General features: G+C 34.4%; 1 protein-coding gene across 1 annotated transcript; it reads right to left on the minus strand.

Annotated features, from left to right (window-relative positions):
• Nucleotides 1–1,991: 1,991 nt before the first annotated feature.
• LOC141677851 (subtilisin-like protease SBT1.8) lies at nt 1,992–6,794 on the minus strand. The gene is made up of 2 exons (XM_074483928.1): nt 4,656–6,794; nt 1,992–2,841 (listed from the first exon to the last, which is right to left on the minus strand). Exons 1-2 carry the CDS (start codon nt 6,283–6,285, stop codon nt 2,174–2,176), a joined length of 2,298 nt encoding a protein of 765 aa, XP_074340029.1. The 5' UTR covers nt 6,286–6,794; the 3' UTR covers nt 1,992–2,173.
• Nucleotides 6,795–16,681: the final 9,887 nt, after the last annotated feature.

The raw sequence follows: 16,681 nt of genomic DNA on the forward strand, positions 1-16,681 counted from the left end.
CACCTGGTCTTAAGACATGACTGCACTGGCCACTAAGAAACTAGATATATATCGGTTTGTCCTTTCAAGAATGTACTATCTCAATGCTTTTTTCATATCTTGTCTATTTTTCTGAAGCCAAGTTACTATTGGTTTCAATAATTGAGTTGATGGGCCATGTATTTATGTAGTTTTGTATTATTAGGCCTGCTATTTTTCAGACTTTTTTCTTGTGAAATCTGCATACCCATGCTATGCAGCAGGATCTGGTTCAGTTATTCAAATGAATTTATAGACTCACAGACTAATCATTGCAAGTTGGTTTTCATGGCTATGCTATACCTGGATGTTACTACAGCCTACTTTTGATACTCCCTCTCTCAAATGATCTTCTCGTTTTGACTTTTCGTACTTTTCATGATAAACGATTGACTATTAATTTACGTTTAATCTATAAATTCAAACACAATCATGAGTGATTTTGTTGGATTCGTATTTATGAGTACTTTAATACAATAAAATTTTTATATTTAATACTAATATGAAATTAAAGATATTAACAATCAAAAGTGTGCATTGACAAATGAGTCCAACACAAATAGGAAACGTTTTTAGGGACGAAGGGAGTACCGGTTTTTTTCCCCAACTCTTTTGATACTAGTTCATGTTCAAAATGCCTGTAGAAAAAATAGTTCTTTGACACTTGTTTATGCCTTCACATTTTGTGAGCATTCTTCATGAGTCATGGATTATTATTAGTTTCTGGATTAAGCTAATTTAAGTTTGTATATGCATTTGTGTTCGATGCACACCCGTTTTAACCATCTAGCTTATAATGATATATAGACACGAATTTTGTCGAGTTTAATGTATTAGTGAGTTTGAACGGAGTTGAACTTGTGTACAAATGAAACAAAGACATGAGTATCGTATAAAAAGTTAAAGACGGGTAACGAAATCGAGTAAGACGGACAAAAATTAAATCTGAATACAATTCAAACGAGAAGTAATGAACACATGTCGAAGTATCCAAATATATTGATGTTCATTTGTAGACTTGGTTCCATCCCAAGAGATGCTAAATATCAAGGATGCAAGAAGCTCACATAAACATTCACATTCTGAGTTTCAGTAGATCTTATACATGAAGGGAGATTTTATGACACTTCAGTTTGGTGCTCAGTTTCTTCATTTCTTTAAAGTTGTTGATAATATAATAAAGCATATGATATAGATACCAATTCTGATACAAATCAAATCTCAGGTACTCTTTAAGTAAAATTTAATACTCTGGAATTCAGAATACATGTTAGCATAATATAACGTTCAAATGAATTTAATATAGAAATTGTACACTACAGCTTTGATGCTCACGTTTTCAGAAGTGTGCATCTTGGCCTTATTATACCTTGGGAGGACTTAAAAACACCAGTTCTGTCTGAGAAATTTTAATATCAATCACTTGATAAAACTGTTTGTGAACTTTATTTTTCATACCAAAAATTTACCTGATGACAGTTATAATTAAGCTACCGCGACGCTAAGTTACCTGATGACAAACTCCAAAAATTTGTAGCCTAGTAGATACTTTTTGTCTCTGTTTCATCGAGAAATATAAAAACAGTTCAGATTTCAGAATGAGGAAACATTTACTCAGTTCATCAGAATCTTGTGATTTGTATGAGGATCAGATGTTATGCAAGAATTGATGAGGTTTGGCAGTGGACAGGCCTTTCTATTGCAAATGGTCCATGGACATCTGTAGTCTGACACTTTTAAGGGACAGATTCTCAACCCAACAAAAAAGAAATAACAAATGATCAATGCAATCTTTAAATTTCAGCAACTAGTGTAGAGATATTGAGTCACACTCACACATCATGTAAGTTATTCTCCTCCATAAATTTAGAACATTCTGTGTTGCAGTAAAAATTAATATTACTGTTTGCACATATTGTAAATTCTGTTAGTAGCTAGCTACTTCATACTGATTAGAGAACACACTAGGGAAATTAAACTGAACTTTCGGAGGAATTTTCCTCGGTTTCTCCATTAATTTTTACATTTGCAGAAGTTTAAGTTAAGGACAGAAAGCCCCCTTCCAGGCTAATGTTCAAAGAGCTACAACATGCAAGGAGAAGTCCCAAATGAGCTTAAGATACATGGAAGGTAACAACTAGATTTAAACCCCATCTTACAGATGAGTCCAAGCAAAAGCTACTGGACTTGTAACTTGATGTTGAGCATTGTTCCAGCTGATTGACCCAAATGAGCTTCTCCCTCCCATCTGATCCATCTCCTTTTTGGACACGAATGTAACAGTATACCTCAGCTTATCCCCCACTTTTTTAAAAACAAGCTTGGTAGGTTTTACCGTCACCTTAACTGTACGAGGAGCAGAGACAGAAACATTGTACACAGATCCTGCAGATCCTACATTAGTCAATTCACGAGTGTAGCGTACTACTCTTGATTTTCTAAAGAGGACTGAAAATGATGGATAGTTCAGCTGGCCGGGGTTGGAGAATTTCTTGGAGCATGTGACATTTGGGTGCTTGACAATGGCATGTATGTGATCAATGCTGTAGTCCAAAGAGCAAAGGAATGCAATGTAGTCACTTGCTGACAAGTCATATACAAGGCCTGGAGAGATAGCTTTAAGAGGGTCAACATGGCCGGCTCCATGAGCCCATGGATTGGAAAATTTGTCTCCAGCTGCATCACGAAGTCGGTATTTGGTGTTGTCTCTTGTATAGGCTGTAGTCATAAGGGCAGATTTTATTGCACTAGGACTCCAATCTGGATTTGCTGCTTTGATCAGTGCTGCTAATCCACTAATGTGTGGGCATGACATTGATGTACCTTAATCATATTAACACGAGGTAGCAAATTAGCAAAGTTGCACTATACAAACAAATCTGCAAACAAAACCTAACAGCACAAACCATTTTTTAAAGTCTGTATCTAAGCAACTGTTTTGATAATTATATCTTCCACCTCTACATTTTTTAAGATACATTGTGCGCTTTTATGTAGCAGAGGGCAACCCACTGCTTTGCATGCATTGTTCTTTGAAATATTTAATAAATAAAAGTTTCTGCAAGAAATAATTCAAACATTTTATAAAAAAATTAGCATGCTATGTTGCTGCTCTACCTAAAACAATAAAGAAACTGGTTTTCTTGGTGAACTCAATATCTTATCTCCCACCCAAATTATGGCGAGTCCACTACTTGGTCCATCCCAAGATTAAAAAAAAAACTAAGGTTGTAAGGAATATACACCATTCCTAGTGCGAATCGCGTGGACTACATAGATTTCTATTAATACAAAGCTAGTAATACATTATGGTACAATGGATGGTTGAGAATAAACTTTGTGGTCCACCATGTAGGTTGCTCTACATTTCCAAAAGAAAAACCTAAAGTATTAGGGTTTACTTTAAAAAGTTTAGTAATTTGGCCATTGGCCAAGTGATATCGCCCTCACACTCTTTACGGGATGTTGAGCGTTGAGCGTTAACCTTTAATTTAAAATTTTGCATAATGAAGAAATACTAGTGTACTACTTCAAGACAAGACATCCTATAAAATGCAACCTTTGATGTATAGTTGCTCACTTGATACTATCTGCAACCTTTAGAAGCATTGACAAAAACACTTTTCGAATGGCATGGATTGAATATCTTAACTACTGGACCAAACCAAATCATATCTCACTGAACTCTTCTCTAGGTATTGATGGGTAGGAGCATTTCATGCCATACTCTAATAAGTGCTACAACAATGCTTCTGGCAATGCGCAAATTCAACTTTGCCAGCACAATTAACTCCACTCACCAAAAAAGAAGCACCATTACCTGTTTTTTAAACATTCCCCACTTAAAAAACACCATCATCCACCCCTAAGCATCATCATAGTACATGTTTTAAATCTCAGATATGGCCACCCATTACTCTATAAAGGAGCTTTTAAACAAACCATTTGGGGATTTTATGAGACTTGCATTGATAAACATCTAGATGGATATCTCAGTCATTAAAAACAATTAGCAGAACAACATATTTCTACAACCAAAAAAGACAGAATTAGTAGGACTTCTCTGTGCTCTATCAATAACTGTATATCACCAACTATTCTACTTGTACACAATGGGATATTAGCAATTCTTGGAAAGCTTTTTAATCCATTTAATCTATATACTATGCATGACACTTTGAGTTTTCAATGTCCATTCAAGTATTATAGCAACATCAATGGACCTTTAGCTAGTCATGTAGGGATCAGGACACTCCCAGATGCACGATCTAAGGTCTGCCACTCTCTATGGACGAAACAGAATGAAACCATGTAAACTAGATTACTATAATCTATGAACACTTCAGAAGTTATTGACCTTATAAGAAAATACAGTTTAGACAACACGGATAATAGGGGCCATGACACCGCCAAATGCATGATCTAAGGTCCGCAACTATCTATGGACTAAAGACAGTGACATTTAGAACACCATAATCGTGAACTGGACCCTATAAACAGTCCAAAACTTGTTGAACTCCTAAAGCAATCACAATTAATCCACAAACAAAGATAACACAACACGAAAACAACCAAATGAATCAGTGAAAAAAGCAAAGAAAACATAAATATTAGTAATTGGAAAATGTAGCCGTTACCTGACACAATATTGTACTGGGTCCTCCTGCTATCAGAATCCAAACCAGTAGGGCCAACAGCCTCAGACCAAGCAGCCAAAATATTAACACCAGGTCCAATAACATCCGGCTTCAAAATCTCCGGTGTCACCAAATTAGGCCCTCTTGAACTAAATGCCGCCACCACAGGCGAAGGCCTCACATTCAAAACCGTCCCACCAAAACTCAATTCCGCGTTAGGCTCCACTTCATTCATCAAAATCTCTCTTATTGCATCCCCAATTTTCTTCCCAACCGCAACTGCTGGGATCAAATGACTATCTGCCACTAATTCCTCTCCACTCGCTGCAGTGTTCGCTAAAATCATCCCCACTCCTCCAGCGTCTCTAACCACCGCGCCTTTCTGAACACGTGCATTTACACCTCTATCACAAAACACCACTTTCCCACGCACCAACTCCGGATCAAGCGAACCGGGAAGGCACAAATGACCCGACCCGGACCCGAGAGTATCATTGCTGTAATAAACTCCTACTGGTTTATCTCCCATACCTTTGCCGCTATACAGCGAAACACCAACAAAACGACGTCGTTTTGAAAAACTAATAAAAGCGGGAAAATCCCGGTCCAGTGTCCCCGCACCAACGGTCATAATCCACGGCGCCACATTAGCCAACGAACCACGCTGGGGCCCACTATTTCCAGCAGAGCAAGACACCAATATTCCTTTTTCCACTGCGGTGTACGCTCCAATGGCAATAGTATCTCGATAATAAGGCCCGGAGCCACCACCAAGCGATATCGAGAGCACGTCCACACCGTCGTCAATCGCACGCTCCATTCCCGCGAGTATGTCAGAACTAAAGCAACCAATTTTCCAACAAACTTTATAAGCTGCCACGCGAGCATTCATTGCCATTCCACGCGCCACGCCACTCGCGTACCCTAACAAACTCGCATTCGCCACGTGAGCACCAGCTGCCGTGCTGGCAGTGTGGGTCCCATGTCCATCCACGTCACGCGGTGACTCAGCCTCCCTGGTCCGATTCCGATGACCTCCGATCGCCATTCTATAACCTTTCGAAAAAAATCTCGCGCCAATTAATTTCTTGTTACACAAACTCGACTCAAGATCGGCTCGAAACTCACACTCTCCCTTCCACCTCCCCGGAACCTCACTCATCCCAGCATCATCAAAGCTCCTAGACTCCGGCCACACTCCCGTATCCAAAACACCGATGATGACGTCACCGTGCCTTCTGACATTTTCGCCGAGAATTTCAAAATTCTCTGCGAAAATCTCGCTGTCCAGGCCGAGAAACTCGGGAGTCCTGGTGGTATGTAGAGTGTACATTTGATCTTCGTAAACACCGATCACGGACCGGTGTTTACGAAGAGTGGAAGCATCAGAAGAAGAGAGAGAGGCAGCGAAGCCGTGGAAGGCAGTAGTGTAAGTGTATAGAAGTGAGGATGACGTGGCGGTGGGGAGAGATTGGAGAGTGGAGAGGTACCAGTGGTGGTGAGTTGAGAAATGTGGAGGTTTGGTGTGGTGGTTCATGTGAATTATGTAGGTTTGTTTGGAGATTGTGAAGGTGAGGAGGTGGAAGAAGAGTAGAGTTGCCAAACAGGGCTTTAGTTGTTGAGGTTTCATTTTTGTTATGAACTATGAAGAATGAATGATCAGGGGATGTTGAAAGTTGAATGTATGTTTGTTTGTATATAAAGCTTTTTAAAATGTTGAAAAGGTACTAAAGTTGTCTTCTTCTTCTTTTTTTTTTAATCCGAGAAAAATCATTCGGATATCCGTTTAAATTGGCACCGAAATGAAAATTCAGTGAGACGGAAAATAGGATAGTGTAAAGTTGTGTTCTTTTTTATGTTTTAGATTTTGGTGGATTCTGATGAGTTGCAATGCAATCGAATCTATATGACGAGAAATAAACCTTTACCGCTAGACTATCTTACAGAGTCTAGAACAATTTATTTATTAGATGATCGGAGAATGGACAATTGAGGAGAGGTTGGTGTACCACTGAAATTGATGTGAGAAATGTGGAGGTGGATTTGAAGTAACTGAAGGGGGGAATTAATGTCAAAACTGTGTGATCAGACTTTTAAGAAACTGCCAAACTGCAGTTCGTCGGATATAGTTTGGAATTATGTTTTTGTAATAATGAAGTTGATGATCATCACCTGTATCAGAACTAACTACAAACGGTTTCCTTCTAATAGTTCATCTACTTCCTCCTGTTTATTTAATTTCATTTATGTTTTTTGGATCATTCTAACTTTCTTCGATTCTTTTTTTTGTTGTTTTGCCTAATCTAGAATTCTTAATTCTTTTCTGTAATTAGATCTGCATTTATGACGAGTAATATCTATCTATATATAAGTATAAACGAATTACAAATCACAACAGATAAGTGTGAAACAAAATGTTAACGAAATATAAAAAAATCGAAATTGTAATATATCGTATCTAGCGACTAGCGAGAACTTTAGCAGTGGTCAGAGAACACTTTAAACAAAACAAAACCAAACATATTCAGTATATCCCGCTTAACCGTTAAGGGTGGGAGTTAGTAAGATTTACGCAGCCTTCCCCTAATTCTGAAAGAATGAATAGGTTGTTTTCCGAAATACCATCAGTTTGTGTGTGCGTGAAAAGTTACATAATAAATGAAATGAACAATACAACATATATGCAAAAATTAATAACAATTTAAAATAATCAAAATATGATCATTTAAATTGAAAAGATTCCAAACAAATTTTAGTCCATGTATTATTCTAAATCCACTTTAAAATAGATTATAATGAATAAGTACAAATTTCAAATAATTTTCAGTAGCATGTGAACATAAAATTGATTAAATCACGGAAATATGGGTTGATGAATACTTGCTAGAAGACACTTTGTGGAACACAAAACTACACTACTTAGCAAGTTGTCATGTAAATAATGGTGCATCATTTTGTCATTTTTCACCTTAGGGAAGAAAAAAATATGAAGCAATAGATCAATGTATAACGGTTACATTTCCACCCCTCCTCTCTCTCTCTTTTGATAATTGCTTCTTCATCCTTTTTGAATAAATTTTTGTCCGAAAAAGAATAAATGTAAACTTCACTTTACCTGTAAACAAGGAAAGTATACAGTATGCATACACATCCATGCATGCCCTTTTTTTGGTCTTAACTCTTAAGTACTTTGTCTCTTTTGGTGGACATGTCAGCTTTAAAAAACTGAGGCAACATGTTTCAACTTTCAATATATAAGATTGCAGCCAAATTTTATTTCCAAACTTTCAGAGCTAACACAAAGGAAAATATAATACTGCATGTTCTGTTCCATTGAATTCTATACATTATTTTTTAATACGCTTTTCAATATTCGTTTAAAGTATAATTTCATAATATATTTTTTATTTTTTTTGAATAAAAGTTTTATGTTTAAACTTTTATTCAAAAAAATTGAAAAAATATTATAAAACTATATTTTATAAAAATCTCGAAATACGTGTAAATAATGCAAGTATACATCCCGTTAGGACGGAGGGAGTAACTAGTAAAATTAAAAATAAGCTGAGGGTAATATCATCTTTTCACCTTATTTTGCTCTAAGAACTAAAAGACTTGCTCTGAAAATATAACTTCCCTAAGATAATTGTTTTTCATTACATTATTAAATTATAATATACTGGAATTATGCAGAGCTCTTTCGTGCTTTTACTCTATCCGCAAATAAGACTTCGATTTAGGCCCAACTGTACTTTTGTATCCTTAAATTATGAGTAGTATACAAACCATGTTCTTAAGGCCCAACATCTTTTTCATCATCTTCTCCAGTTCACACTTCAGCCCAAGATCTGATGATCATGGTTGTGCTAAAAAACCCCGTAGAGTATAGACTATGGATGACGACTCCGTTTATTTATGGTATGAAACGAACAAATAGTAGCAAATACGGTAGAGAGACGTTCAATATAGCAAAATTGGTATAACTGATTTTTTTTTTATTTTCAGCTAGAAATTTGAAATGGCGTTCACCAAACAACTTCACTTTTTAATGGGAGACGGCGTTTTGCCAAATGAAGGAGTTAAAAAAATGTGTTTTGATTGAGGCTATGAGACTAAGTGTTATTTGTTAGAACAAATACTTAATAATTGTAAGACATATAAGTAAAAATAAAGTGTTTTGATTAGCTATTATTTTTATTTTTTTTGTTGAGTATTAATATATTGTTATTTTACTTTAAAATAAGCCTAAAAAATGAAATTATGACATGCAGGAGGTAATTGTTATTTTGAGTTCCGAAAATGAGTCACAGGGTTAAATTTTGTTAAAACTAGTTCATGAAGGTATGTTAAGGAACCTATTAAATATGTTTTTTTTAATAAATTAAAAAAAAATATTGACCCGTATTCAAAATTAGCATCCTACTTTTACACAAGCCAAAGAAGCGAAATTATAATATGTAAAACATTATTATTTTGAGCTCTGAAAATGACCGTTGAACACTTATTTTATGGATAAGGTAATTCACCACTATACAATACTAAGATGGGTGTATTCAATCAAGATTTTAAAGGTTTTTTTTGGCTTCTTGAAATCAAGTTTGGATTTTAAAAATTTCTTTAAAATCTGATGATATTCAATAGAGATTGAAAAAAGTTTTTTAAAATTTGAGTGTATTCAATTTAGATTTTAAAAAGTTTACTGAAATTCAGAGATATTCAATTTAGATTTTTAAAAATCCATCAAAATCCGATGATATTCAAAAGTCCGTGGATTTTTTATTTGAAAAAGTGGTAGATTTTGATGGATTTGCTAGTTCATTTTTAATCTTTTGAAATCTCTTTAAAATACATAAGATTTTGAAAGATTTATGAAAAATTTCAAAAATTTATAAAAACTCTGCAAGATTTTTCTATCAATTACGTCAAAATACACAAACAATTAAAATAAATAAAAATCTTTTAAAATCCATAAATTATTATCAATCGTTTAAAATCCGAAATGAATACACCTTACTAAAACTTTTAGTTGGGTTACCAACCCAAAAAAGTTTTTAATCAAACACTTTAAACCCATAATATAAATCCACCAATTATACATCCTCATTTATTTATATAGTTGGTGTGTAAAATAATAAAAATTACAAGCGCACAATGTTTAATTGTAGCAATTACAAGTCGATCCACAGAGACTATGAATTTTCAGAACCCTAACAATTTAAATCAGGTGAACTAGACAAATAGATTTGAGATGAGATTTGTTTAACCTAATTAGCAAATAATTAATAATATAGAAAACCTAGGAATCCGAATCCGTTAATCAATCACAATTAACATCAACTCGCCCTTAAATCAATTCTCTTTTCTTCACAAAAATAACGTATATCAATTAACGAGAAAAACATTTACTATGAAACTTGTTATCTAACAATAACCCATCAAAACTTCATGGAGTAATCATAGGCTATGAAAAATAAATCCGGTAATAATAATATATCAAAAGCACCAAGAAAAATTATGAGAATCAAATTATAAGAACGAGAAGATATCAAAAAAATTAAATTAACTTCATATTTATCTTATGGAACAAATTTAACTATATATGACTTTAAGATTTTTATAATAATAACCAAGATTTGGGTATCAACAATCCACTTATATCGACTCTAAACGTTTACAGAAAATCCCAAGGTGTGTCGTGAAAGTAAGTCTCTGAAGAATTAATTGAGTAAGTACATTTCCTTTTTTTCAACTAATATTGAATGTACTCAATCTCTATCAAAACAAGTATCTAACCAAAATTCGCAATTTTTTTTCTTTTTTCTTTTTTAGCTGACTGCGCAATGTTCGTTTTCTTACGCTTTTTATATTACCCATGTAGAGAGTTTTGGGCCAATGACTCCCAAACCAGTTGGTCTTAGAGCACTAGGTTTTGAAATATCCCTACGGTCTTAATTACTCGAGTAACAAAGGAAACAAAACAAGACTAGTCAATTATACTACTTGTGCCCATCATCTCAATATTTTTTTATTTGTGAGGAATATTGGGTGTTGAAGTATTTTATTCAAGCATTTTTTTGCTTTTTTCCTTCTTTTTTCCGCAAAAATTTGATTCGACATTGCTTCAACATGTGGGCTCTGTCTCAGATATCGAAAACTTCCCTAAACAATCTTTCTACAAAGATTTTGTGCAAATGTGCCATCTTGGACTCTTAAGAAAAAATTTGTTCGACACAAGTTTCATGAAGACAACCTTACTCAACTACGTTCAAATTATTTCTTAGGCATTATATATATATAAGTTTTAAAAAACTCCTAACTGCAACTAGTATTAAAGTACAAGAGTGGACTGGACAACTTAGCTAAATGTCTCTGATTTTTTTTGGATTTTTTTATTTTTTCGATTTTTTTGGATTTTTTTAAAAGCTACTAAACCCCTTCCCCATCCTAAATCATGCATTGTCCTCAATATATGCAAATGAGAGAAAAATAACAAAGCAAAAGGATGAGAATACCTGATAAGGGCATGCCGGAGAATCACAAATTACCTATAACATACATATTCACACACACACACACACATAATTACTCCCCTATACCTATACTTTGTTATGGGAGACACACACAAAAATATTTATTAACCAATATCAGAACGTGGGAAAACTACCTTCATAACAAAATCAATACACATGTGAAAGTCACCCGAAAGAACAACATTATCCACTAAAGAGATAAAGATCATGCATCAAAATAAAACTCATAGCACTAACATAATTCATTACCAATTAGACGCTTCTTTATGTTGTTTAAGCAGATTAATGACTTGAAATTCGTGGTTATGAACTTTGCTACTAGAAATAAGAACATTATGGGTTTCATTATCAACAACCAAAGACTGATTAAATGTGGGAAATGATTGAATAGGATCAAGTTTGGGTGGCTCACCAACAGAAGTCTTAACAACGGTCTTAGGATCGAAATAATTTTCCTCCAGTTGGGTTTCATGCTCAAAACAAATGGCATTTAATTCCTCAAATATCTCATGATAAGTGAAATTCATATATAACTCATAAAATCCTCTATTACTCTCATAATCACGCGAAACATCTTCCAAAAAAAGAGACTCAATTTCATTATTCTCAAGATTCGACCAAGATACAACCTCATTTATCAAATTAACTCATACAAGTTGTTCAAAAAGCTCAATAAGTTGATTTCCTACATTAATGATATTTAGATCTATCGACATGTTTCCAGAAATGAGTTTCATCGAACCATTTCTACAGTTAATCAAATCATTAGAGTTGGCAAGAAAAGGCCTTCCTAAAATAATGGGGATTTGATTTTTGAGATTTTTGACTGGTTCGGCTTATAGAACAACTAAATCAACGGGAAAGACAAAATCACCAATCTTAATCAACAGATCTTCAACTGTACTCTTAGGAGTTTTACAGAATGGTCAACTAATTGAAGAGTGATAATAGTCTTTTTAAGTTCCGTTGATCTTGACTTGCTTAAAGACTTCCAGAATCTTATCTAATTAAGCAGATATTTGTTTGAAATGAGTCTTTGAGGAAACAGGGCTTTCGGTTTAAAGACTTTTTCATTAGACACATCAGAGTGGGGTTTAGAAGGTGGTTCTTTGGATGGTGATGACTCATTAGATTCAAAAGTTTCAGGATTTGAAGATCATGAAAGACTAAGATTCAAGAGTAGTGGATTTATTTCATATGTTAGCATATATTCCTTGTGAGTATTAACACCGACATGATTGTTAAATAGATTACCAGACCTTAGAGAGATGTCGGGGTTCACATTTTCATGAGACTTTTGGTTTTGATGAAATTTAGGATTATTCTCGGGTTAACTACATATCGATTTCTCTCTCTCTCACTGATTGTGTTTGCTAGTTGACTAACTTGGACCTCTAGCTTAGATATGGCTTGTATGTTTGAATTTATAAATTTCCTATCTTAGGTCATAGCTTGCATGAAAGATTGTTGAGATTTGAGTTGTAACACCCCTAGATCCGGGGTCAGGAATCCGGGTTGTCACTGTCTTTTTTTCATTAATATCACTTAACTTAAATTAGAAGTAAATAACTGCATGCTGTGACCCCACAATAATACACAATCCACAACATGTTATAGTCTCAGAGATGAAATTGAAATAGGTAACAATCATTGAATCCATAATTTAAAAGTTATTACAAACAGAAAATGTTAGGCCCTTAATCAACTGTAGAGGGGGTGAATACAGTTAATACAATTAATTCGACAAAGCTTCAATAGAATCAACAGTTTTTATATTAACTAATAAAAACTTATTATAAACGTACTCTCTCGAAAGGATGAACAAATATCCTTGAGAGCTGCTAGGTTATGCAAAAGATATAACAATGTCGTAATGCATATAACATGAACCTAATCTGTGCTTTATATAAAGCATAACTACACATTGTATAAGGAACCCTATTCTATCAACAACAAGGAAACCTATACAATTGCTTCTGAGATAAAGTCCTTCACCGCCTTGAGTTCCTGTTTCCTTTTCCTTGTCGAAGATCAACTGATGTGACAAATACTGATTTCATCATCCGTTAACATCATCATCCGTTGATATCTTTACCCGTCAATATCATCATCCGTCGATGTCCTTATCTATCGATATCAATATCCGTCGATGTCATCACCATCCGTCGATGTAAGTTCTGATATGAACTTCTCATAGTTTCTGCTTGATATCATCAATTGCTCTTAACAATCTCCCCCAACTTGTTCATTATGGAAATATGGACAAGTTCCAATTGATAATGTCAAAACTATCTAAATGCAGGAATCAAGTATGAATATTCAATCTTGTTTCAGTGAATATCAGACTTTTACTCTTCATCCTGAACTGCTTCTTTAACTTGAGCAATGTCAGAGGTTAATTATAGTTCTTTAGCTCAAAATGATTCAATAATCTTCCTTCTTCTTCATCCTTACATTTTTCTTCAGTATCATGATCTTGAACTACTGTATAGATTGGATCTATCAGTATTTGAGATTTAGTTTCCTTAGATATTGTTTTCTTCTTCACAACAGCTTTGGCTTTAGAATTTGAAATCTTTGACTTCTCTCCTATCTTCTCTTTCCCTTTAAGCTTCATGTAAGCAGTTACAGTAACTTGTGATCTGAGATCTTCTGCCTGACTGATTTTCCTTATAACTACACCTCTGGTTGGTCTGTTAGAATGATTATCTTCATAAAGTACTTGAGAAATAATAGCAATATCAGCATTTGCTGTCTTCATAAAATTCTTGAAGTCTTCCTCTATTTGCCTTAGCTGTTCAAGTTCAACTCCAGGATTTTCTTTTGCAAATATTCTTCTACTCACCTCAAAGTCAAATAATTGAATCTTTGGATCCTTGTAGAATAGAGTTGTCTTTCTTCCTTTAACTTTCAGAGTTTGAAGAAATTAACTTGCTTCAGCACCAGCTTCTCTCTCCAGAATACCTTGGTCTTCATCAGCAACAATTGTGACTTGTAAAGAATTTTGCATTTTAATAGTCATAGTCAAATTTTCTAACTCCAACTAGCTCTTCACTTTTTCTCCTTTCACTGTCCTTCAGTCCCCCCTTATTAACTCCATCAAGATTTGTATTATCAGTACTTGTCAATGTTAGCTTCCTGTATTTAGATTCAACAATTTTCTCCCCCTTTTGACATCATCACCAAGCAGTAGAGAAAGAACCAGGTCCATTGAATTCTGTACTTATGTAAGTTGAGCAGACATTTGAGCTTGTTTAGCTTCCAATCTAGCTTGACTGGCTTCAATTTCAGTTTGCCTGACAACTATTGATGAAATTTGTTTCTGAATTTCCTGATGAATAGTCAGATTTGAAGCAATCAAAGATTCTTTAATCTGATTGATTGAGTAGTAGTTGCTTCATGAGCTGTGTGTAAGGATCTGCCAACTAAAGTTGATACTTTCAGATGATTCAGCATATCAGGATTTGTAATCTTCTGTTCTGCTGTTTCCAGATGTACAATAGCTTGAGTTCTGGAAATAGGATATGTATTATCTTTCCAATGAGCATTCCACGGATTATCAGAATAATCCTTTTCTTTCGTAGCATATAACTCTTTCAGTTTCTGTTGTCTCACATGCATAGGCATATGTTCAGGGAAGAAAAGATCATCCTCGGGATCTATAATAACATTATAAATATTAGCTTCTTCACCATCATTACATTCTTCAACAACAACCGGATTTCACACTAATTGCTGAACTTCATCACCAGCTTCAGCATGTAGAATAGATTTAGAAATTTGTGCAGTATGTGATCCAGTAGCTTCAGAAGCTTCCACACCTTCAGCAGTTAACTCCACATCTTCAAGTATTGTAGATTAATGAATTGGAGCTTCGAGATTAACTTCCAGAACCTTAGTTCCTGTAACATGTTGTGGTGATTCTAAAATGGATGAAACTTTATGAATGGACTGTTGTGCCACTACATCTTCAACAACAACAACAGGGATTTCCTCAGGTGATGGAAAAGTAGAGTAAATGGATTGTTTTTCAACAAAAACAAGGATTATATCATGTGGTGGAATAGTAGAATGTATGGACTGCAAAAAAGTGTCAGTACTTAGATTTGCGGGGAGATTAATAGCCCTTGGTACATCAGAGTTTTCTTGATGTTCAACAGACTGCTGTTCAGCATCTGTTTCTTTAGTACGTTGAGCACCTGCAAACATATAACAAATAAAACTTAACCTCTCTATTCTTTTAAAGTAGTCTCACTGATCCTCACACCACACATCTCATGACTTATAATAGTCAGAGCTTCCTCACAAGGATTACGAAATCCTATCTCTCGTCTACCTCTCCTTTTTCCAGGAAGGATCCTTCCTCTCTTAAATTCTGTTTTTTCTCTCAATCTTTTCACACATCTCAAAGAAAAAGGCTCAGAAAGATTGTCCTACATAAATAAGAGGTGGCTAAAGAAGGGTGATCTGTGGACATACAACTAGAGGTAGTCCTTAAATAAGGTCTAGAATTAATCATGCCAACATGATTTATATCATGAAAAATATAATAAATGCTGAAAGAACTAGATCAGTATTTAGAATAAATGTTGATAAAGTAATAACAATATTTATACCTCGTGAATACACAATTTAGCTCACAGTTGATACCGTGGTTATGACAGTTATTATTCATCAATAATGAGAACCTCCATTTGAAGTGGAGAGGATTTGATCAGGTTTCTTGTCATGTACCATGATCTCAAACCTTTTTCTTCTTGAAAAGAACTAACACTTGAATGTGTTTATTGAAAGCTATCACAGAGTCTTCAGTAAAAACTGATGAAACCTCTGCGTCTCTATTAATATCATTAAGATCTACCTCAGCAAGTAGTCTCTAACCAACTAAATTTTATTTCTGAGTGGTGAACACAATTCAAGAATTATGTCACTTGATTTTTGGCAACATTTGAGAAAAGAATTCAAGTGTTTCAATTATAAGAAGAAATTTAAGATTTAAGATATTTAATGTCAAGAAATGAGTATGAACAACTTTCTTTATAATAAAAAGAAAGTTTCAAAGAATTTGAATAGAATGTAACACTCAAAGATAATAATCCTTATTGACTAAGAATTAAATCTTTCATAAATTTTTTCTTTAACAACAGTTACCTCCTGCAGTGTGCTCAATCTGTACTGAAGTGATCACATGAACTTAAACAAAGATTAGTTTATTCACATGCACTATTAAATATCTGAAGTTAAGCATGCAGTACTGATTTAGATATCAACATTTAAAAGCATTCAAGCACACACGCAAGAAAGTGAACAAGTAGTCAAATAGATAGCACAGAAGCTTAAAGATTTTCATTCATTAAGAAGAAACATAGTACAATATTTTATAGAATTTTAAACATAAAATCCTAATAAAATCTAACTACTCGGACTTTTTTTGCCTCTTTGCTGCTTGCTGTTGTGTGGCATTTATGTCACTTTATAACGCTCCATAAAGCTTTG

The sequence above is a fragment of the Apium graveolens genome, chromosome 8 (genome assembly GCF_009905375.1).
Source record: "Apium graveolens cultivar Ventura chromosome 8, ASM990537v1, whole genome shotgun sequence".
NCBI classification, from domain to species: Eukaryota; Viridiplantae; Streptophyta; class Magnoliopsida; order Apiales; family Apiaceae; genus Apium; species Apium graveolens.

Excerpts from the sequence above, each read along its gene's own strand:
- LOC141677851 (XM_074483928.1), bottom strand. The coding sequence starts at position 6,285 with ATGAAACCTCAACAACTAAAGCCCTGTTTGGCAACTCTACTCTTCTTC. Across the intron at positions 2,842-4,655 it reads CCAGTACAATATTGTGTCAG|GTACATCAATGTCATGCCCA; the intron begins GTAACGGCTACA and ends AATATGATTAAG.